Here is a 25,660-nt window from a genome sequence, read left to right as displayed (position 1 = left end):
AAAGCTTGAGTCTTGAGAATATGAACTTCTGAAGTGGCTTGAGCCGGTCCCGGATCTTGCATTCAACTTTGAATGCTAATACCTAGATTTGAGAAGGCTGCACTCTCACTGCCACTATACTGCTGAGTTCTGGACCATAGCCTGTTTGATCCTGCTGGTAGGGAAACGTCTGCAGACTTCTACCTCACCCATTGGATAAATCTGACTTTGTTGAGGGAATTAAGACAGTAAATGTGACTGACAATATTCTGCATTGCACCCTTCTTTATACAGATAGAAAGAGTGGCTTTACCACAGCACAGTAGTCCTTCTCAAGTTTCATTTTTATGTCAGGAGCCTTCTCCAATTTCACAAGTTTTTAAATCTGCACTGGTTTTTTGAAGCTGCAGGTTTTGGTTTGGGAGGAGGAAATGAGAAACTGACAATCCACCAGAGACCAGAAATGATCAGACTCATTTCAGTGTCTGTTCGCTCCTTTCTATCATCTCTCCTCAGTCTCTTTTTGCCTTATGTTGCCTGCAGCATGTTCATCTTTCATTTGTAATTCAGATTTTCTGGCATATTCCAGCGACGGAGCAAGTGTTGTGTTGTCGGCCATCAAAGGAATAAGCCTAGAACAAGGTCGGCTGTCCACTCACATCTACGTGTTCTTCACTGTTTTAGGTTAATGATGTTTAATCACCACATTACCTCTTCTGCACTCAAATCAACAGCAAGTTATGACCTTCAGGTTTCTCATTAACACTATCTCATCATTACATCTTTTTTTTCCTTTAACCTCCCACTTCTTCTGCACCAAAGAGACAAGCTGCTTTCAGACGTGAAAATGCCTTTCACATATGAAGAACGCAGCAGGAGATTGTCCTGACTCGTTCGCAACAACAGGAAAATTTAGGTGAGGAGTGGCGTCTGGGTAGAGCATGAAGGAGGCAGGACTGGACAAATAGCCAAATCAACACTGGCATTGGCCCTTATCAACAAAAGCTCTCGGATCTTCTCAAGACATCTTCATCTAAGTCTTCTAAGTGAATGGTGTCTCTTTTTCATCGGTTTCATGTCACCCAAGCACCCACTCATTCACTGTGAATTCTTTGGAAATGTTCTCCTCACATGGACACACTCATTTTTTTCAGACATTTGACTTGTAATTGTGGATCCCTTATCACTGTCATGACTTCATACCCCTCGTCACTTCCTACATTTTCTTCTACAATCACTTATTCACTGCAGAATAACTGACAACACTACAAATTTCTCTGCCCATTCCCATTCACAGCTCATGTCCCCTGAGGCCTTTTAACCACTAAGGCTTTCTGATTTGTCTGCTGTGAGTAGTGGTCGAGTGTTAGTGTGATACTTCAGGGCTTTGGCAGTGAACAACTAAAGTGACTGTTGTTGGCTGCAGTTTTTTCCCTGTGCAGAGGGACAAGATCCGGGCAGTGTGTCAGTGGTGGTGAGAGGATGAGCTCTCGAGCAAGAATACAGAAGAGAGAAGCCTTGTCACTAACTCTCTGTCACTCTTCCAGGCCTGACTCAGGGCTCTTTTCCAAGTAGCATAGAGCTATCAAGTTGAGCACCCTGTCTGGCATGTGCTGCAAACAGGGGTGGCGTCTCCAATGACCTGCTAGAGGTCAAACTAGTTTTGAAGAGTCCCCAGAGACTAGCCACAGAGATAATTTTATTTTCTAATAAGGACTAAGTATATTTCAAAGTTGAAATTTCTATCCTGGACCCCCGCAAAAAAAACTAGTTGCTAGTGTATTCCGCTTTCAGCCTTAAAGTCAAATTTGATCTACAGGGAGGAGTTCTTGAGTGAGGAGGAGGTTTCTTTCCTGTAAACAAGCAATTATACACACTCAGCATGCGGAGTGGAACTGCGCTGTCTGTCAATAGCTACTTAAGGCTGTCACAGAAAGTGGATGTAAGAAGTGTTGGCCATAAAGCGTAAATCTCCGACAGAAAGAGAGAGAGAGAGAGAGAGAGAGGGAGAGAAGGGGGGAAAAAGCTGAGTTTAGCATAAGCTGAAATTAAGCTGGCAATATAGGACATCCAAATATCTCTGGCTCTGGCTGCATCATTAGGGAGAAAAAGAGCCAAGAAGTGCTGCAATGCCACTTTCATGAAGAAGCAGCGTATCAAACATGTCACTGTGTCATCCAGAACACTCATAATATGCATAATATTGACGGTAATAGGAGGTAAGTAGGGGGCAGGTGCACATATGTGCTCGAACATGTATGTATCTGTGCAGGTGTGAATATATCTGCCTGTCAAGTGCCGTATATTCACATGCATGTGTCATAGAGGGGGGGGGGTGCATGTTCGTCAACTCACCTCCCTGCTCACAGAGCTGCTGGGCCAGAGCATCCTTGAAAATGATCTGTCCTCGATGTGTTGCTGTGGCGCTGAGAAAGAGAAATAAAGAGAGGGATGTCAGGAGAGAAGCAGCATTGACACCAGCACAAACAAGCGCCACCAAAGTTAACTGGTCTGTCCTCAATATGTGCAGATTAATCCAGCACAGATGGCATCATTTCCCACTAAAGCCAAATGTGCTCAAGCAGAGGACATTTTCTGAAGTTCATTATGATGTGAAGTAAAAACAACAAGAAACACCCCTCTGATCAACTACTTTCTCCCAGGATGTCTGGGAGAGGAGGATGTTTACATGTTAGCAAAGTTGGAGGTCCCTGTATGACATCATTTCCTCTGGCTAAGAGGATAATTGTCCGTTTATTATTCACATATTGACATAGTTCCTCATTCACATCATTGGTGCATTAACAACATTACTCCATTAAGTCCTCAAACCATAAAAAAACATCTTCCTACATCATTATCAGTCCCGTACACTAGTATATTGCCCTCATGCAAAGCAGTGTAAATCTAACTGTAGTGTATGTTGCGTGCTACGAGTATGTATGGAATGTGTATGAAATCCTTCCGGTGGCCATGAAATGCATTATTCATTTGAAAATGGAGAGATCTTTAAAAATCCAAGAGGGTGAAATGGCTCAGAGTGCAGTGGGATCTTTTACACAGATAAGTGAGACATGCTCCACTGTGCTGTGGCCATGTGGAAAGAGATCATTTGCAAAACCAGAACAATGGTGGGAAATGTGCATACTGAAGAAGCTGCTGTTACAGTTGTAATAGAATAAATAGATATTTTGCTATAGCATAAAAAACAAAAACCCAACAATATGTGATTTGAAGGTTTAAATTGAAATGTATATGTAGGATGTTGAGGAAAAAATATTATTATTAGGACCTAAGCTCATTATTTAAACTTATACAGTATTTAGAATTAAACATGCAAGTGGTATGCACCATGTGGGTAGACATGAATGGGTGAGGGATGAGGGATGGAAGATGAAGGGATGAGGGTAGGAATGAGGGATGAAGCAATGAGAAAAGTTGGATGAATGGATGAGTAATGAGGATGAAGGGATGATGGAAGTAGGGATGAAGGGATGAGGGATGGCAGATGAAGGGATGAGGGTAGGGATGATGAAAGTAGGGATGAGGGATGGAAGATGAAGGGATGAGGTGAAACGGTGAATAGAGTCAAAGAATCCGAGCCAAACGGAGTGTGATGGGTTGACCACGTATATGTAGGCCTGACAGGTGATGGTGAGGTTGAGGCGTGGCCCTGCTCCCGAACCTAGGTTAACTTCCAATGAATCACTACTTATAATGTTCCTGTAAAAACAGAGGGAAAAAGTGATAGAATAAAAAGTGAACAATAAAATATCAAGAGAGAGGACGAAGGAGAGGAGGAAAATATTACTGGGTTTGAAGAAGCAGCAATTTTCAGAGTCCTTGAAATGAGTTATTGGAAAAAATTATAAAGTTCTAGAGCCCTTTGTAATTTCAGTTTAATGGCAGCAGCAGCAAAATGGGCCGCGTAGAAATAGTCCAATGAAGGGGACAAGAGAAGACAGCGCTACACTTTTAGCTGGCTTGTAAACACTGTATTGCACCACTTGTACAGTTTAATCTGCAATTTCCAAATTTTCCAATAATACACAGAGGGGAAACAGTTGGAGTGGGATTGAGGTCAAAAACATAAAGAGGATAAATATCAGAGCTGTGACGGTTTCCTTGCGGACTGCTCGCAGCATTACCGTCCATCAAGGAGAGCGGAGCGGTCGGGAGCCTCGTCTCCTCTGTCTGGCACACAGACATTTTTAATATTGTAATTTGGCTTTGGTATTAATTATGAACATCATCTGTGGCTTGTAAATCTGAGCCACCTCGCTCTAAAAACACACACATGCCGACACAGAGCTGTGCGTCCCACCCACATGCAGCGAGAAAAGCCCCTTCAAAGAGCACTTGTGGAAAAAAGAGGTCTTTCACTTGGCCTCTGCCATGTAAGGACACGTGTTCCTTACACACTGTTGTCCTAGTGTTCAGGGTATTCCCAGGATCCACAGACATTACACAACATTTCTATTATCTAAGCGGAACCAATAGAGCTCTGGGTAACCTCATCTCATTTTCAAATTCATTGCATGACCACTTCTGTGGGAGAGATCCAGACAATTTTAGTGTGTTGCACCACACCCGGTCGACATACTATAAATTACAATACAGACGAACAGGAGGAGAGGATTAAGATCAGTGAGCCCCAACTCCATTTAAATTGATGCACTGTATGCATGTGTGTTAATGTGTAAATTGGCAAAGATTCTTGATGACCCTTTAAGTGGTCATCAAGACTAGAACAAAGACTATTAACAGACATTTGGATTTCTCCTTGCACCTCCCAAACTCTACCCTCCTCTGGCCCGTGCACCACGCAAACTCAGGCCTTTTATGGGTGCCAAGGCATTTACACGTTCATCTCAGCTCATGAATAATGAAAAGGGGCCCTCATCAATTAGTAAAGAGCTCCAGTGCATGTGCGGAGCTGGGGAGAAAACATACATAATTACACTCATATTTCAGAATTGGCTGGAAACTAATTTGAGTTTGGTATTTATGAATAAAAGATGGTGCGTAAAGAACAGCGGGAGGGGATGTAGGAACAAGGCTCTTAAATATTTACTAAACACGGTCGGGGCTCGAGTTCACTCAACAGATTCTGTTAATGACGAAGGAACAGGGGTCTCTATCAGGAAGCTAATTTGACCTTTCACATATATTATACACACATTGAACACACACTTACACACACACATCTGTGAGAGCAACTCTCTACCATGTCAGGTAGGAAACACAAACCCTGCAGGGATCATAACAGCAGGAACATCCTGTATTCACACATTTGCCCTGCATTAAAACAACATTAGGAGCAGTGTTGGTCAGGGTTCGTTGCTTCATGCAAGATATTAAAATATGACCCAGGAAACAGAGTTGGACAAGCTTTGAATTGCACATATTAGTGTGTGAATGCTTTTTACCTATACGCTAACAAGGTTATGTTTTGACCCCTGTCCATTAGCAGCTTGATTAAATTTAAGGGGACTACATTTGTTTATAAGATCTTAAGTAAATTATGCACATAAGTTTCTTTTTGAATACTTGTCTGTTTCTGATGATGTTTTTTTTTCTTCCCCTCAATAAAATCAAAGACAAACCAAATGATGAAAGAGATACAGTATAACCAAAGAGCCATATTCATATTCAAGTGTGTGTGTGTGTGTTAGTGGACGGACTATATGTGCGACTTAATAAAGTGTGTGTCATTAAAACAGTAGCCAGGAGAGGGCATTTAGTCTGAGCCGGAGAGTGTGTGATCGTCGCAGCGAGACGCCAGTGTCTGTCCTGCTGTCACACTCCAGCGGCTCCTCAGCATGTGTCTCTCATTACTGTCCCCACTCTGGGAGTCACACACACAGACACGCGGAGAGAACAGCATTGATACACACGGAACATTTATTGAACATCTAAATGTTAATTTGACTTTCTTTCGGGGAAAAAAAGCAATTAAGGGCCTAAATGTGTTGATGTTTTTTTCCCCCTCGTTTCTCTTCCTCTGATTCAAACGAACAATCGTTTATCTTGTGTCATCCTCTCCCCTCTCATTAGTCTGGAGGAGCAAATCTGAGGGATTGAGAAAAAGAAGCAGATTGAAGGAAAGAGATGAATAAATGGAGGGGGAAGGAGAAAAGAGTGGGGGCACTTTGGGATGTGGTCAGAGGAAATAGAGATGGGGGTTAGATGGCCTTGTCTTCAAAGTCCACGATTTACTGTCAAACTGTAAGACATGCGAGGAAAGGAAGGGATCCAGCCCCCCCGACCCACACACACACACACACACACAGACACACACTCTAAGCCATGTATGAGCTTTAACATATATGCAGATGGACAGGCTGTCACTCAAAGAGCCTGGAGTGGGTAATTACCAAGCATGTCTTCCATGTTAGATTACATGTTGCTGTCGGCCATAAGTATCCCCCAGGAACCAGCTTGACAGCTCCCTGCTAACCGCATGCACACACACACACACACACACACACACACACACACACACACACACAAACACACACACACACACACACACACACACACACACACACAGATTTACCATAAAACCACACACATGGTAAATATAGCTTCGGCCATCACTGGATCTTGCACACAGACAAACTTTTGCAAGAGTTTTTACACAACACCATAAAAAATGAATTTCCTTCCCCACACACCCTATTACATCCGAGGGCAGAGGACACATGCCGCCACGCTCCTCTTCCCTCATTAGACGACACTCCCGTCCCGTTCACCTCAAATCCCAATTAAAAGCTCATTTTCTCTCCCAGCTCACTGGGCCTGTTGGTAATCATGATTAATCTGAGGAGTTGCAATAAGGGTGCAGTTTCAGTCGCCAATGCTGATTTGGTGCATTTGGACCAGGCCCTTAAAATAATACACCCTAATTGGTTGATTCATCTCCCACGTTGAGGACCAGCTGTGGTTAGAGAGGCAGAAAGATGGAGAAGTAAAGACAGGACAACATGAGAGGCTGAGGCTGAATCAGCATCCGACCACTTCAGAAGATCACTGATCAGGATGAAACGTCCAGAAGGTTTTCTTGATTTTCATCTGAACCTTGACATTTTCATCCCTATCAGAGCCAGAGAAGGTGTAACTGGAAATGTGAAATTACATCACTCCCTCCCATTTCCCTCTGCCCCTAAATTAATTAATTGAAAAAGGCTCTCGGAGAACATGCAAATTTAATGAAGCTCCACAGAGGAGGGATTTGGGAGTTGTTTGGCAAATTACCTACTTGTTAGCACAGGGTCATAGAGTTAGGGCTTCGAATACAGCCAGAAGAAGTTAAGTTACAGCTCAGTGTACAGCCAGGAGAAGACAACTGACCTTGATACTGTTTGTGAGCTATAATTAGAGGGGATTAGGAAAACAACAGTATTCATAGGGGTAAATATGTGAAGAAAAAGAAAAGAAAAACGGTCTCGAAAGTTGCCTATTTTGAGGCTCAGGTGCTTTCTCTCCGTCTTAAAAAACATTGCAAAATGGACTTCTAAGAAAATCAGCCTTTTAAAAAACCTCTCTCTCCTTTCCTCACTTTTTCAGCGAGGGTCAGTTTAGGACGAGGAGGAACAGAAAGAAAATAATCTACTGTATTTACCCGGAGTAAACAACAGCGAGATGAATCCCTGCAGTAAGTCATGTCCGTTATTTGTCTTGTCAGCAGAGCACTTTTTACGGGAACAGACAGCGCAAAATGTCAAGCAATCATTTTGCACAAAATACATCTGGAGCAGACCCCCATGTCCCCGGAGCACGGCTCATTTTGCTGCATTTAGAATGAAATGCTTTTCTTTTTCAATCTCCACAGGCCTGTTTCATCGAGGTCACTGTCTCAGCCGGTGGGACGGGGGATTTTGCTGCCACACAGACGTGATGCAGACAATTTCGAGGCACTATTGATCAGACTATTGATCGGTGTGTACTGTGCATATGTGTGTCTCTGTGCACACAGGTGCATGTATATAATTACATGGGTCATGGACTGTCCAGTGGGAAATAAGACCCCACCATGGATGCAGAGACCTTTAGGGTAAACAGCAACAGGAGCCTGGGCTGCGATGTGTGGGGGAGCATGACTAAAAGATGATGATTTACAGGTAAATTCTCAGAAAAGTGACATATTTTTAAAGTTTCATTGAGGTTAAACATGCACGTGTGAGAGATTTAGGGCTTGCTGTCTTAAATGTGAACGTGTGATATATGAAAATTGGAATTATGTGGGTGAACTGTGTCAGATTTGCAGCTCTAGAGCAAAAAAAAGGTGGATGGGATTTATGTGCTCTGTCATCTTTCGCATTTTCGCCCATATTTCTCTATCTGCGATGCCAAAAAATGTGATTACGTTGAACCAATAATTCATGCTCCCTGGTCCAATGTCTACAGTGAATCAGTCACACAGCCACAGGCCAGTATGGAGCTTTAATGATGAGCGGAGCTCATTAACCAGTGAATTTCATGTTGAAACAGACTCAGAGATTGACAGGAATAATAGGAAATCAATGCAGAAGACTAATGCCAGGGGAAATTGAGAGCTGGGTGAGATAGGTCATCTGTCAGCCTGATGTCTGAACTCTGACCTTTGACCTCTGAATAATTCAACAAGCTGCTTATCATCCTTATAAAATGCATTGTTCGATCACATTTTTATTTATCACTTATCATCAAAGAGTTTCTGTCCATTAATTGGTTTGTTTGTGAGCAAGATTACACAAAAACAGATTTCCACAAAACGTGGTGGAAGAATTCAGTATGGATCGGGGGATAATGATCAGAGGGTGGATTAAAGGATTTTTAACATTGAGGCTGTTTCTCAGAATTTTACTTTCATTTCTGGGAGATGAATTTATGGATCTTGATGAAAAACAATCCGGGATGTTTAGGGGACATGTATTTCTGAGTGGGTGCAATTTGGTGCAGATCCAAATAAAAATCTAGTGAATTTAAACGTTGGGCCTCTGCAGATGTTTTCTCTCTACGGAGTGCTCCTCTCGTTCTGTGCATTTTTCCTAGTTTTCAAAAAGAACATATTCACCTTTTGCTTTTGTGGTCACATAAATATTTTCTGCTTTCAGGGCTCTGATGATTTCTAATCGGTGAGCTATGAACTTTTTGCAGCACACCAAAGAGCAGCAAGTCTGAAATGACTGATAACATCTGCAGCTTTTGTTTTTAGGGAGTCACATTGGGTTTGAGCTGCACTCTCTCTACAAAAGCAGCTGAAACACACTGTTGTCATATGCAACAGTGGACTGTGATCAACCACATATGAACTATACAATAGAGCTGTGTGCCTCTCACAAACTTCACCTCACACAAGTCTGGCTCCTCTGAACAGATGGCACTATCAACTACACAACAGCACCAAGCATAATTACAGGGCAGGAACTGTTCCCTTTTAATTACAGCTAACAAGACAAGAAAGTATTTGAGTGCCCACCTGCCCGTTCTCTCTTTAATTCTATTTCACCCCCCAATTGCGCCAACAAGTGGGTTCAATCCGTCTGGGACTCCACAGAGGAACCACGAGGTTTCAGACATGCATAAAAAAAGGAAAAGTTTTAAAACAAATGCACACGAACACACACATGCAAAGGAGCAGCCGGATCCCCATCTCCTCAGGGGGACACTTTGGGTGGGGGGGGTGGGGGGCCTCAGATGTAATAATTAAAGTGATCTCCAACCTGGCAGCCGTCTGAGTCCCGGTGAGACACATACGCACAGACACGTGGATATATTAACGCAGAGCTGCATGAGCACGGTCAAAAAGTACCCAGATACACCCACACAGCACAGCAGAGTTCCTTTACTCTTAAAATAATTATGTACACAATCTTGTACCTTTGCCTTTTTTTCCATTTTCCAACATTTTTTTGTAACTGGTCTCTTTTCATAAAATCTTTTAGAAATGTTAATGGAGAAAATTAATGGAAAATTTACATCTGGAACCAGAGCCATTGTGAAAGTGGGTGGTCACTGTTCGATCTATACACAAGACTGATGCATTGAGGCTGTAAGTGAAGCAGAATAAAGGCAAAGAAAGGAAGAGACACAGACATGGACTGTCTGCGCACGAAGAATCAAAAGTGGGGCACAACAGTGTTTTATGGAATCATTAAACCATGACTTGTTATGTATGAACGTGCAAGACAGGATTATCTCTTGGTCTACACTACTTCGGCCATTTCTGAGAGTATCTTACAAGGAATAACTAATAGTTGCTTCTGTAACTACAGATAAAGATAAAGACACCAGAGTAACATCTTCAAAGTCCAGTTATATGAAATAAGTAAACAGATTATTATCTAAAAAATAATAATCAATTATCAAAATTGTTGCTGATTCATTTGCTGTTGATGTGTGTTTTCTGTGGAGGTGAGTGTGTGCTCCCTACTCCTCCACCTCCTCCTTCCTCTGTCCCTCTCCTCTCCTCCTCCAAGGCCTCCGGTTCTCTTTAGCTGGCAATTTACTGCCACCCAGAAAATGAGTTCTTCTGGATCTCCAAGTCACTGCACTCTATCATATCTATCATTCTCCTGTTGGTGATCTGTTACCAGGAACACTCCCACAATATTGCCCATAAAACTGCTCATCGGCCCTCATATTAATGCGGCGGTGGACCAGCTCCAGCCCTGTGAAGGACATTGGATGTCTGTGGCTTTAATTTAAACACTCATTGACACGGCTTGTGGAAAATAGTCCTTGTATCCATCAGGGCAGGGCAAGGGTAGGACATTGCATTATTTACATTTTGTACTGTCGAGACAAATGTCTTTTCATCCACAGACCTATATTTTACTACCTTGGCTAACTTAAAACTGATAGTCGTGTTACCAAACCTGATGTATGGGATAAGTTTTGTTCATGTTACGTTATAATTTGTAAATTTAGAAGCACATTTTGACAGACAATGACTGTTTGCACATCATGTCTCAAGTGACAATGCAGTGCTGGAAAATTAAATTGAGCACTAAAGGTTAGCCAGGTTCAAATCCTGGTTTGACCAGGGTCTGTCTGTGGAGAGTTTTCACAGGTTTTCTTCAGGTACTAATGAGTTTTCTCTGGGTACTGCTGCTTCCTCCCACAGTCCAAAGACATGCAATCTGGGGTTTGGTTAATTGGAGACTCTAAATTGACCGTAGCTGAATGGTTGTTTGTCTCCGTATGTTCACCCTGTGATACGCTGGTGACCTGTAAAGGGTAAACTACGCCTCTTGCCAAATGTCAGCTAGGATTGGTTCCAGCCCCCCCCCCCCTCGACCCTCAAAGGATAAGCAGTATTGACAGTCGATGGATGGACCAAAGGTGGTCTTGGTTTTGGATAGAAGGGTCTTGCGTGTTGAATCCTCCTCTTGAGATGAGGACATACTGGTGAAGGCGACGCAGTGTATTTAGGCCTGAGTGTGTGCGCTGGTTCAACTGCAGATGTGTAATGTGTGTCCCAGAATGTGGCATCTAGGAATGTATGTGCATGTGAGAAAAAAAAGTAGACAAGTTCATTTGTGTATGAAAGCATATGCATGAAGTGTGTCGTGAGTGTGTGTGTGTGTGTGTGAGTGTTGCAGCAACCGACTGGAGTGTGACTGGCTGACTTTGATAAGGTCAGCCACAGGGGCCCCTATTGTCATTTAGTCATGGCCCCCTGCCTGCCCCACTGTCATCAGCATTGGCGCACTGCTGCTCAGTGGTTTACAAACATACGCACATGAACAGACACACAAACACTGAGGAAACACAGTAAATGTGTTTGCCGGCAGACAAAAAAGAGGCAGTGAATCTGTTTGGCTCTGTGGAACTCGTCTAAATGGCAGCTCCACTTCAGCAAATTCCCCAACTGAATCCTTTCCTGACACTCTGTCCATAAAAGTCTCTGTCTGATCGTCTATCGAGCCCCTCCAGGAATACACTGAGGGATTTTTACAGCCCCTGCCAAAACATTTCATTTTGTTGTGGTTTTCATGAAACACTGATGTGCAATTTGTAATGTCTTTCATATGTTGAAAGAGGATGACTGGTGATAAAAAGAAGAAAAAAAACAAGGGATTAGTTTGCAGTTTGATTTGACTATCCAGCCACTAAATTCATATGATGATAATAATGTTTTCATCCAGGGATTTAATATTAAAAATACACTGAGCTGCTCCGGATATTAAAGTCTGACTAGTCAAATTTATAAAAATTGTAATATTTGTGGGGGACTTTTTCCTCAATGATGTTTTATAATGCAGTGCTCAGTTGCTGTGACTTTATGTTGGGCAGCGTTATTAGAAAACTCCCTTTTTCCTCTACGCTTCTCCAGCAACAGCTGCTAATTGCATTTTGACTGATTATCTGCATCACACTGTAAATCACCAGCCAGGAGAACTAGAGGGAAAGAGAGTCAGAGGGTGTTCCTAACAGATAGAGATGAAGAAAATGATGAAGAGTAAGATAAACCAGAGTAGAGGAGTGAGATGAAGAAGAGGACTGCTCTCACATATACACAGCTAGAGCCATTCTCCTTTAAGTCAGTACAACAACATGCAACCAGTACAGTGTCACTGAGACTACATCCATACAAATGTGTTTTCATTTGTCCACATGAGGGTTTGAATCCCTGTCCGTACTAATAGCCTGAAAACACATATCGCATGACCTCTAATTTACAGAGTGCATGTGCGTACCAGTGTAAACAGGAAGACATGTGCGTGCTGGTGTACTCCTCATGTCCACATCTCAGCTTCTGCCCGTCCAGACTTAAACGTGGCTGCAGGGTTTCCACACTTCTCTGTTTTAGTGGCTCTAAATCTTGTGTGGCCAGGCATGTCCGTGACAGAGTTGATGCATTTTCAAACCATACCGGTACAGTGAGCTAAACATTTACATAAAGCCCCTCAGTTTGCACTCCAGAGTGAAAAAGATGTGAGTTCATGTGTGTGTGCATGCTGTTAATTCTCAGCAGGATACACACAAACACATTTACACCTGCCACTACACAGGCCCTGTCAGGCGAGGTAATTAGGATATAATGACACACACTCACTCTGTCCCTGGTTTAACCTCCGTCCAGTCAACATGCATGCTCTCTCTGACAGGACGGCCCTTTAACATCCTTTCTGCAGCTCGACAAAACACAACCCTCACCCCTGTCTCAGTCCTACTCGGTCAACAGACGGCCACGCAACATTAACAGATATTATCATAACAGTTTTACGACTTCCATGACCATGTCAGGGTTAGACGTGCGGCAGCTGTGAAGGTCCCAGTCTCTATCGTCATTTTTTACGTCTTATTCTCTCTCAGATACTTCTTCACATACACATGTACTTACAGGAAGTTGATGCAGCCGGTGCCTGGTGGTGGGGCGATCCAGACAAAGCTGAAGCTGGTGGAGGGCTGGTGGCTGACGTGGGAAGCGACAACACTGCAAACAAACTGGGTTCCACCAAACTGACGCTCTGGCATCACACCTGGAGAGGGGGACAGAAAGAGTAAGAGAAATAGTGAGACACCAATAAAATAATCGAATGTGAACCCACGTCACCAAGTCTTTCGGTTGTGTGCACTCCAAAACAACACTGTCTTCATCATCTGCGTTTTAAAAACCTAGATAAGGAGTCAAGGGTTAGAATTAATTTACTGCCTCTTTCATTTAAACATAGACATATAAACAGATTAATTCTGAAAAACGAAAGCTGATTTTTACATGAAAACTTTTCACAGAATTCTGATGATAAAAATGAATTTAGAAAAATTGAGCTAATGTTTTCTCAAGTGAATGCAATATGTTTTTGTGTGTCTTAATATTTGGCATGATAACTAAAAACAAAAAGAAGAAGAATATATTCACATCATAGCAGTCCACTTTCTTATTCTTTGCACAGTAGTTTTGATACCTGATGTGAACCTTCTCTCCACTTCTCTCCTTTCATTTCTGTTTCACTGAACTCACTGGATCCTTCTTTCCTCCCTCCCTGTGAAGCTGACACTACCTGCCTTCGCTCATATTGATGTGGGTCTGTGTCCGGCTATGATCGCACCGATGGAATGATATCATGTCACACAATCTTTCCTTCATATCACAGAGGGCAAGGGCAGGATGCCACCAGACTCATCAATCACTGAGCAGACGTACAGAGCAGTTTAATAATTTACTTTAACTGAACAGTTTTGTGGGGCGGCGCAGTGGTGCAGTGGTTAACACTCACTGTCACCTCATAGCAAGAAAGGCTTTGCATTTTTTTCCCTGCGTTTGATTGGGTTTTTCGCCAAATCTCTGGCTTTCTCCCACAATCCAAAGACATGCAGAATGAAGTTAAATTAACTGGACACTGTGAGCGTGGGTGTGAATGGTTGTCACTGTATGTTGGCCCTGTGATATTCTGGCGACCTGTACAGGGTGAACCCCTTCAAAGGATAGGTGGTTTAGATAATGGGTGAATGAACAGCTTTGTAGTGTCTCCAAGAATCCATACTGTGCATAAACGAAAGCACCACAACCGGAGTAGAGAGTCGTGTTCCTCCCAAACAGATCATTTGGGCATTTGTTATAATTCAAAAACACGGAGTCGACATCGCTTGGTTCAGTGCACATGGAGCAAACACATTCAGCCACTTTAAAAATGTATGTGATGTCCCATCTGCTTGTATGACGACATGCTATGAGCTGCTGCAGCACTCTGGTGGCCGGCCTCTGCTCTTTATAACCTGCAAACACAGTTCTCTCCTTTCTTCTCTTCTTCTCTCCTCTCCTCAGTCATCACTCACTTCACAGAAAACATAATCAGCAATGATTAATAACATCGGAGCTTTAATATCCCCTGGCTCAATGTGCAAATCAATATGCAAAGACTGTGTGTGTGTGTGTGGGTGTGTGTTTGTGTGTGTGGGTGTGTGTGTGTGTGTGTGGTGCAAATCTAATCATTTAAAGAGAAATAATTCCGCCCATTTCTGACAGTAATGAATTTGACTTCACAGATTGCATCCATAAATACACAAAATGTCAGCAGCACCGTAAATGTTCCTGTGTGTGTGTGTGTGTGTGTATTTGTTTAGGCTGTTGGAAATCTTACATCAATGTGTACGAGTGTGCCGTGGTACAAACAAAACTAGTTATCATTGCTGTTGGATGTTTTTAGATTGAGCACCGTGCATTTATTTAACCCTGTGGCGTTTCCGGAGGCTTTCTTCGACGCAGGAGTTTTTCTCATCATGTGGAGGAATATCAAACTCTTTAACTGGAGTTCAAAATGAATAATCATCAAAGCTCTGGGATTTACGGGTTTTTCACATGGCAACTACATATTGTGACATTATGTGGAAGTGCATGCGGCGTGTGGTCCTAATGTGTCAGATTTACGAGGTGCCGAGCGAAGCAGCCCCCTATACATCGCTAAAGGAGCGGCTGGTGTATAATAACAGCCTGAGACATAATCACCCACTAATAGTCCTGCTGTTCTCCAATCACCTCGGCTGCAACCTCTCTGCGTAATGACCGCGATTTACCGCTAAGCAAACACACACACACACACACACAGCCAAACACATATAAACACGCATTACTGTCAGGGGGTTATTGTTGTGTTGTTTGCTTGAGCAAGATCCCCTAAGCACCCCCATCTTTACTGGCAACATACAGAAATAGCAGAAATAGTTTCTGTGCTGGTGTTTATGAAGCACTCAGGGCAGCAAGCATTGACATACCCATAGATCTTTCCTCTTTTCCCTCAACCCCCCCATGACACAAACGATTGTCATTTTCACAACAATTTCCTTTGCCACAAATTTACTGCCACAGCCAAGGCAGTCGAGACAACAATTTTGGCACTAATTGTCCAATTGTTGGTGGCAGGAGAAGAGAAGCCGAAGTGCTATGAATCTTTCTCATCACATTGCCTTGGTGCAATTTGAGAATCCCTGCAGATGTGCATAATACAAGCTTAGGTCTTGTGGCAGCCGAAAACACTCTCTGCAAAGCCGCAAAGACAAATAGAAAGAGAGGGCGGGTGTCGATCGGAGCTGAGCAGCAGACTGAGCGGAGGAGATAGCAGAAGGAGAAAGTGAAGGGCTGTGGCGAGTGTGGACAGACGGACAGAAACAATGAATCACTCATTCAAAGGAGGGTTTATGTTTATGCCGCTGTTGCCCATCAGAGAGAGAAAGGTGGGAACGGCACCAATGACAACTTCAGCGTTTGTTTTTCATTTTCAGTTATGACAAATTCTGGAAGTAAAACTCTCTGATGTTCAACAGGCTACTGTTACTCTTGCTCAAAAAGGAAATTAAACAAATGCTGGATGAAACCAACACAGAATTCAATGTTTGAAATGAAAATTGGGCAGAACAGTATGAGAAAAAAAATACAGAGAGAGGTAGGAGCTGATGGTATGGCTGAGCAGGGAGCAGTATGGCTAGGGTGAAGATGAAAAGGCAGACTGATGCACTCCAGGACACGGCAGCGCTGGGACTCAACACCACTCACAGAATTTCTATTCCCACTTGAAAAATACACTCAGGCGTAAAAATGCAAATAACGAAACTAGTCCCTTTCATGTCTTGCTGTGGAGAGAGGGAGCGAGAAGAAGAAAAAAAAATCACTATTATTCAACGGGCTCCAAATCCCAAATGTTCCAGTGAAGCAACAAGCTGAAGTGAAACCTGGAGAGAGAAAAAAAAGGGGAAAACTCTGACATCCCTGGTTCTGTCCAGGGAGATGAGCAGAGAAACAGAGAGAAGAGCTCTTTTGTCACTGTGAAATGAAAATGTACAACAAAGCCTTTCCTGTATCCTTACATGCACACACACTGCAGGAGCAAAGAATAAATGAATGAACATTATTTTACTAATTTGACCTCAGTTTTTTTCTGCAACATCTCTGGAAACAGATGTGATGGATGTTAACTTTGCTTTATGTGCTTGTTTTCTTCTCTGTCGATGATTTGTGCTTCGTTTATCTCCTCCTTTCTCTGTCTCAATCCCCTAGACCCCTCCTAAATCCTCCTGATGCAATTATATTGATTGACTACTGTTACTGGATGATTGATATCAAGACAAAAAAGTAAAAGTGTATCGATATAGCACGATTAAATCAACCAAAACCAATAAATACATTTAAATTAAAAATACAAACAAACAATTAATATTTGAGATTTAAAATATTGCACAATAGCAGATTAAACAATGTTTCAAACACCCAGAGGCATCAGGTTCGTTGACCTCAGTGCGTGTGAGAGGTGCAACAATTCAATGACGTAAAGCTAAATGAATCTTTTCTTGAATCTTCAGCGAAATGTTGATGTCTATCCTGAAGCCCAGGAAGCAGGGAAGAGAGGCCATGCAACGGTGTGATGTGATCAGGCTTTCATTTTCAAGCTGCTGCATTTTGTCCCAACTGCAGACGACAAATACAGGCAATTACAATAAAAAGGTAATAAAAGCATGAATAACTCCCTCAAAATCTTTGGCAGACCGATAGGGTTTTCTAGAGAATGAAACAAATACTTTAAGGTTTTCTTTTTAGTGGGCACATTTTCTTAATTTTAAGCTCTGACTGCTTGTTCTCCGCATATAGACTTGTTATCACACAATCAACCGCGCGCTCAACTCACCTACTGAGCCGACAATGCCTGCAGATGTAGCTGCAGCACAAATGCCACCGGTCATGCATTCACGTTGCATGTTAGATAAATATAATCAGAGGCCGCTTCTGATTCAGTAAGCAGCCACAGGGGGATCTTGGAGGGCTGCTGCAACCACACACACCCATAGTCAAATACATGCACGCTCACACAAACAAAGTTCTTTGACATGCAGATTGGGCACTTGTGAGCTGTCGGCAGTGATTAATGGCAAAGAAAATGACCTCCTAACTCCCACGGTATGACTGGGCAAAGCATGTTTCATAAATATGAACCCACACACACCCAAAAACACTTATACATCTTCGGCAAGCCCACACACAAACTCACTCAGATACTCAGGAAATGGGTGTGTCTGGATTTTAAGGGTCACATGTTGGTTGTAGGACCGTCACCCTGACATCAATCTCTGCTGGTAATTGCAGTGCCTTTTTAAAAGCCTCACATAAAAAGGAAGCGGGAAGTTCACCACCTCTTATTTATTCATATTCAGTCTCCAGTAACAAAGACCACATTTTTTCCCCTCCCGTCTGGTCTCTCTTTTAAATATGCAAACACTTCAATTCACATCTGTCCGCGTACTCTTTAACATCTATCTTTGTTTAGACAGTGCCATTTTTATCCGTCTTTATATCTCACTTTGCAAAGCTAATGAGCTTTCAGCAGCCAAGCTCAAAACAAGTCAAATAGATGGAGTGAGAATTCTCCCTGATGGAGCAGATGGGCAATCGGTGGCTCAGCCTGGCAGTGACTTCACACTGTAGGACCAGCAGGAGCCGGTCTAACTGGCATTAGAATTGATAGATAGGCTCTGTGGCAGAACTGAGTCTATTCGAGAGGCACCATTCAAATTGATGAGCACATTTACCAGAATCATTCAGAGTTTATACACACCATTTGACATCTGGTCAGCACCAACTAGCTACTAGAATCTACCATTATTACACAACTGTCCTTCAGCAACGTCTGGCTCTGGAGCAACAGGGAGCTATTAGTTTGCAGAAACTGTCTGTTTGATTTAATACATTTCTGCTGAAAAAAAAAGTTTTAAGACGATTTCAAGACGATTAAACATGTTTTTCCATCTAGATTTCCCAATTTGCCCTCTGTGTTGCTACAGAAATGCTTGTCTACTATCAATAAATCTACTACACTGGTCCAGCTTTCCCCTTACTGGAGTAGTTGTTAATAACAAACTCATGCATACTTTTATTGCTGGAGAGCATGCTTACAGAACCACAAACACAGCCTAACATGGCTGTGTATGTTTGCACATATGCGTAGAAGAACAACCACAAGTATATCATTAAAATGCATAGCAGTTTGCTGTGGTGAAAGTAGATAAGGCTATTTGATTTTTGTCGAGTTGATTCATGTTTGTCAGCAATCACTATATACGTTTTGGGTATTATTTAAAAAACACAGATTAAAGTGTGTGTGTGTGTGTGTGTGTGTGTGTGTGTACACTTCCCCACTTGCTCAGACTAAGAAATTCAAAGTATACCACCACAGATCATTTGGGGAGCAGGCCAATTAAACAGTCATATTTCATGTCGTAATTCTTAAAATCTGTCATAAAGCTACAGAGCATTAGCATGTGTTATTAAAAGCTGGTGAATGTATGGGAATCTGTCAGCAGCCATGATAATGCCTCTGTCAACGTGTTTCAGGAAAAGGCCACACAATGGCAACATAAATGATACATCACAACAGTGCTGACAGCCTAAGTAGGGACCCCATACGCTTTGTGCTGCTGAATGATCCCATGCTATGTGTGTGTGTGTCTGTGTGTGTGTGTTTGTGTGCGCCTGTTGTGTTTGCATTTCTTCCCAACACATCTTTGGCTGGTCAGCTGGACAACTGCAGGGTCTCGAGACGCATGACAACCTGACTCTGATCGGCCATTGGCTCAAACTGACGTCCATCTCAGCATCTGCCAATCAAGATGCCATGGAGACAGGTTGGCAGCGTTGCGGTGGTGGCAGGGGTCCGAAACTTCATTGCCAGGAGAAAGCTGTGTGATAATATGGGTGGTGAAAGATGCCAGTGGCCAGGGGGGAAAGGGGGATAAGAGACTGTGGGAAAAAGTGAGGGGGAGAGCTTTGCCACTTGAATAAAAACATGTGGAGGCTATAAGTAGGTGAACAATGGGAGACTTACGGACAAGTGTGTATATGTGTACATTCATATAATGTTTCAAGAGTCCATTACATTGAATGTTCAATGAAAAACTATTTGTGTTTTTAGAAATTATATGTGTTCATGCCCTTGCTCTAAGAATGGAACCAATTTCTGTCCATATGCATACATTAAGAGAACAATTACTCTTTCATTTAGGCTTTCATTGTATCTCACAGCATCCATCATCCATCAACTACTGAGGACAAGGCCACACACACACACACACACACACACACACACACAGACACACACAATGCCCCTTACATTTTGCATCTATTAACACCAATAACTGAAAACTAAGAGACTAAAGACAATAACAGTAATAGCTTTAACCCGCTTGCTGCCTTCTTTCAGTGATCAGAAGCTACAAGCCACACAAGCATGGATGATAAATGGAATAAACACGAACCAGTGTAGCATAATGTATCCTCCTGAACTAATGTGTCATAATTGAAATGAATGTTGTTCTGAATCAAACAAGTGTTGTGTGTTTTTGAGTCTCACAATGTATGATGGATGAGTCTTCCACTTCTCTGCACAGGCACACAATCCATCTCAGAGGTACATGCACAGACTCGCTAACAAATATACAGTATAGTGTACCCAAATGCATATGCATACGTGAGGTCCGACAAGAAACAAGATTACTCAGATGATCAGAGATTTGAGAAAAAAGTAAGTAGTTTATCAATTAAAGGATCTATTAGTGTTTGGGATTTCTACTTTACCAGCTGTTTACTTTGGTGCACAATACGTAGATTCAGTCACTGTTGTTGTTTGCCTCGGAAGTTATAGCAGAGATGGACAAAGCCATGGGAACAGATGATATGACGCAATTAAGAGTGGCCAAATTGAAAGGCCCCGTCACATTAAATAAAATTGTGAATCTCTCAGGGTTTGAACATTGTTGGAAACATTTTGGATAATGTAAGTACACAAGTCAACAACATATATAACATTGGTCAGACAATGAGGGAGGTGATATTTTAATCATCTTCGTTTTCTCTTCCAAAAATGTGACGAATTGCAGGATTAGTTAAGAACTGTTCGATCATCTAAGATGTCATGTTTCTTTTCAGGTTAGAATTCCTTTTAGTAATACTGCCACATTATCAGAACTCAGAAATGAAGTAGGTCAGCACATTGTTATTATCATTGAAAGGAAGGATGGGAAAGATTTTGAAAATTAGACTCAAAAATAATTTCCCTTTCCCCTCATATTTTTGCTGAGAAACAGGAGCCAGTTTAAAAGTGGGTTCAGCCCTCATTGTATATATTGTTATATAAACCATCAGGGTGAAGTCTTGCTGAAAGCTGGAGCAACATAGCCAAGCCTGCTGAGTAGTAGTAGTGTGAGGTCTGCGGAGCAGCACCCAGTGGAGGACAGCCAGCTCTGTGCCTCAGGAGAAGCTTACCATACTGGGTGGCAAAGTCACTACACTTCCTTTTCTCTCATCCCTCTAGACCTTGAGCACCTATTTCCGCTTCCATCATCCATCCATCCATCCATCTATCCATCTATATGTCTATTCATCAGCGAAAGCCCATGAGCAGCTGCCTTCTGTGGGTATGTGTCATTGTAGCTTGGCAGGAACACACCACAGCTTCACCGGCAGGCGCCAGGGCTAATTTGATTTTTAATTCAACACGACTCCTCGGCTAATAGTTTGAGTTGAGGATTAATTAATCTGATTTGACTTGTGCTAATTTCTTGCACCCACGTCCCTGCTCTCCACCCGTCAATGCAACAAACACACTGGTGAGGCCGCAGTCTTGCAGGCTCTCTCACTCACACAAACACACACACACACACACACACACACACACACACACACACAGACATGTTGAGCATGAGGGACTGAGACCCGGGGCGACAGGTGAGAAGCCAGTGGAGGCCTTGGGAAAGCGAGGCATGGCGTCTGTGCTGCATTTGCATGCATGTGTAATTACACACTGTGTGTGTGTATCTAAATGTGTGTTTATGGAGGAGGCTGGAGCTGAGCCTGGTCTGACAGAGGAGTGCTGGGAGGCAGCGAACTAATCACGGCAACAGCCTGGCTCTCGTAAGGAGGGCGAAACACAGAGAAGGTCACCAACTATTTTCACTGCCAAAATATGGGTCAGATTGGATCTGGGTGAGTTGCTGAAAGATAACTTGTGTATAATGCAAATATAATTAATTCTTCTCTGAGACTTTTAGAGGGTAGAGAGCCCCGATCCAGTCAAGGCCCAACAGGGACAGACCAGGAGAAATACTAAACTTTGTGATCTTACAGAGTCAGAGAGAGAGAGAGAGAGAGAGAGAGAGCACATCCACTGTTTCTAACACCCTCTGTAAAGGAACTTTAAAAATGAATAGACCTCAGAGTGCAGCCTGGATGGCATGCACCTTGTGGAGAAGACTTTTAAATCTCTCTCTCTCTCTCTCAGTTTGCTCACCAAACACACAGATGCCCACACACACTTGCACGGTGCATGTGGAGGTATAGAGAATATGGAGTTTTATATCACAACAGAACAAAGATTAATTTCAAAGTCAGCTTGCCTCTGTGTTGAAATGATGCAAACCCACTGGTTTTCACAGAAATGTGTCAAACTGAGCCGTCTTTGAGTCAAAGCTCTCTCTGTCTTTATTCTATCTTTATTCCTCTCTCCTCTCTCATTCTCTGGCATGTAACCAACCTCTCTGAAAATAACATTGCTTTGCTCAAGAGAGGCCACACATGGGAGAAACAGCCTACGCCTGCTGCTCTCTCCTGCAGGATAAAAAAATATATAAAATAAAAAAATAAAAAATAAAACTGCCCAACAGCTCCAACACCACTTTGAAATCTCTATCACAGGCAGTCCATCTTTTGCTTCCTCCTATCCCCGCTCTCTGTGTCACCCCGGACCTTTTTTACCATACATTTGGATGCAAAAAGTACAGAGAAAGGAAAAAGCACTCAAATGCTCAGCATGTGCATCTATGTGCTCTCAAAAACATCGAGTAGAAACACACACACACCTTGATGCACAGACACAAATGCATACATGCATGAACATAGGCACACACACTGAACACGACATGCACATACAAATGTAAGCGCACCTAGCGAAGCTGTGGGAGTTCAAAGAAGGGACTATGTTTTCCAAGAGAGCTGATGCAAAGTGAACCAGTAAATTCCCAGCAGCAGTGCTCCAGCAGGTCTACTGTAACATCGCACCTGAGAGGCTCGACCTGTGCTGTTGGGTTGTATGGCCAACACTAATGCACTTGTTCAGAGTCTGTTGTGGCTCTGCCTTAAATTAATAATGGAATATGTTGTATTCTGTTTGAATTCTTTGAAGGTGGCTTTGCTTTTGTGCTTCTCAAGAGGCTTTTGCACATGGAAAAAAGCTGCATGACTTTTCATGCATAATTGCCCAAGCGTTCCTCTGGACTCTGAGAGACACCCAAATGTTTAGCCACCTGTTAGCAGCCACCAGGCGCTGTGATATGGGAGTGGGAGAGGCAGCACTGAGGCCCGGGCCAGAGGGCGCGAGAGGGGGGCAGGAGCCTTGTGCCAGCAAAGCATGGAGATTTACAGCGAGTCCAGTCAGCTGATCTGGAGTCTGATCTAATACTGTGCCGCAGAGAACACAAATCACCTCCCATACATAACCCTGCCCCTGACAACTCATTTCATCTTCTGCACTAATGAATTCATCATCAGGAGGGATCTGCCTCTTGCTGCCTGAGCCCTGAGCAGAAAAGGAGTAATGGCTTAGATAAGTCATCATCATTATTATCAACATCAACAACCACCACCACAGCCAGCACCACCTTTTCCCCACTCTGCTAATAGTTCAGGAGCAACAGCTTAGAACTGTGCAGTGTCCTTGACAGTTTTGCAACAGGGAAACTTTGGCAGTGTTCAAGGTTACTGTGAGGATGGATGTCAGAGGGAATGTGTCGCAGATGCGCATCCCGAGTGTGAGAATCAGCATGAGTATGCATATGTCAATGGAATTTGAATACGTTGTGGTATGAGTGGATAAGTCAGGGTGTGTGAGAGCTCTTATGGTAGCAAGCAAGTGTGCATGTATGTGTGTATGCATGCGTTTGTATGAGGGAGTCTAAGCGGCGCAGTCAGGGAGCTGTCAGCTGAGAGCCAGGGAGCAGGCTGATCACAGGGATGCAGGGTGTTTGAAGTCTCCCAGGGACTGACAGCTTCTCTCCCCATGGGAACCTCTTCCCTTGCCCCTCTCCTCCCTGCAACACCCTTTCTTTATATCATTCCACTTCATGCTCCATCTCTCCCCCTGCACAGTATCTCTTTCTAAATATTTCTTCATCCCATTGATGGAGGGGGGGGTATGCGGAGGCACACTTGTGCTCTCCCGGGACTGTTTGAGAAAATGCAGAGGTTCCAAAACAAGGCTTTGTTCAGGAGGAGGTAGCGTGTCTCTGTAAATACTGACATGATGAGCTGCCATCTCTCATACGCTGACATTCTGGCTGACATTCAATCTGGCTTCGTGGCAAGAGGGTGCAGACAGCCGACCTTTAGCCTTGAAATGGATGAATGTATGGATATCTCTATTTGAATGTATAATTGACCATAATAGAAAAGAAAGACCAATTATTATTGTGTATTATTTTTTCATTTCGCCACGAGTGCTGGTAAACGTGTGGGTGGCATGATTATACTTCTAGCTGCATACCCTCTCTGGCCCCTCCTCCACAGGTCAAGGTGCAGCAGGATTTCATCTCTGATCGGGGCCGTGTGTTAGCATGAGCCCATCCGTCATGGGGAAGGAGTGTCGGCTGGATGTCCCTGTCGCTAAGCTGTCCGTTTTGTCAGACAGCCAGATCCATCATATTAAGACGGGGACTGATCCTCGCCAGCAGAAGCCAACCGCCCGGCAAATACATACAAATATGCAAATTAACAACAATATAAACATCGCCGGGCAAACGAGCCATCCATCAATGACCACTTTCAGCAGCTCAGCAATGGCACGGCAACACCAATCAGCCACTCCGTCAGAGGAAGTGATGGAACGCCACTCTCTCATCTTCTTTCTCTCCTTCCCTCTCCTTATATCATTCACATGCTGCCTCCCTTTCATTAGTCCCCATTTGCCATTTTTCATGCAAAGTTTCAACAAATTTCTTGTCTCCCTCTCCACTCGCACTCATCCCCTTAATCTCAACCACTTTGTCAGCCCCATGTTGGCATTTATACCAATCCATTTTCCTCGCTTGTCTGTTTTAAAGCTCTCTATTTCTTTCAAGTGCTTTTTGTTCACCGTCATAATTACAACTTAGCTAAAGACATTCAGAATTAATACATTTCCTGTCTTTGTGTTTGAATGAATAATGACAGGAAGAGAAACATTTTTCCATTAGCGTACCAACACAAATCAGACCACATGCAACATCTTTCTTTCTCTCCTGGCTCTGGCCTGTGGGGTCCAATACATCACCTCATCATTGCTGCAAGTGTTAACAGTTCTTTGATCTACCCGAAACAAATAAATCAAGATAACGATAATATATGCAAGACATCTTTTTCATCAGAAAATCTTTGCAGAGGTCAGTTTGAACGTGGTGTGAGTTTTATTCAGAAAGCCAACGGGCTGGAACGGAAAGAAAAGAGCTCTTGGAATAAAAGTCAAAGGAGGGAAAAACTCGAAGCATTTGGAATTCTCCAGCAGCTGAGTCAGTCCACACTCTTGTTGCATTTCTGGCAGTGTGTATACACATCCTCTGCACACAACTAACACATACACTGACAAACCAAGAGTTTATAAGTTTCACTGTAAAACACGCTGCAAAGGTCTCTAATGACTAATTTGGTTGTCAAACTGTACTACTTAAAAGAACAAAGTGAATC

The 25,660-nt window shown here is 43.0% G+C and overlaps 1 protein-coding gene across 2 annotated transcripts in view; it reads right to left on the bottom strand.

The window, feature by feature from the left end:
- reln (reelin) overlaps positions 1-25,660 on the bottom strand; it is a 270,001-nt gene that overhangs the window by 220,020 nt on the left and 24,321 nt on the right. For both annotated transcript variants that reach the window (XM_069528562.1, XM_069528563.1), the window contains exons 3-4: positions 13,313-13,451; positions 2,335-2,405 (exon numbers count right to left, since the gene is read on the bottom strand). In XM_069528562.1, the coding sequence (XP_069384663.1) occupies positions 2,335-2,405; positions 13,313-13,451 (210 nt within the window). The remainder of the gene's footprint in view (positions 1-2,334; positions 2,406-13,312; positions 13,452-25,660) is intronic.

Source organism: Paralichthys olivaceus, chromosome 7 (genome assembly GCF_024713975.1).
Source record: "Paralichthys olivaceus isolate ysfri-2021 chromosome 7, ASM2471397v2, whole genome shotgun sequence".
In the NCBI taxonomy this organism is placed as follows: domain Eukaryota; kingdom Metazoa; phylum Chordata; class Actinopteri; order Pleuronectiformes; family Paralichthyidae; genus Paralichthys; species Paralichthys olivaceus.
Note: the sequence above shows the minus strand (reverse complement) of the source record. Positions and strands in the feature narration are given on the sequence as shown.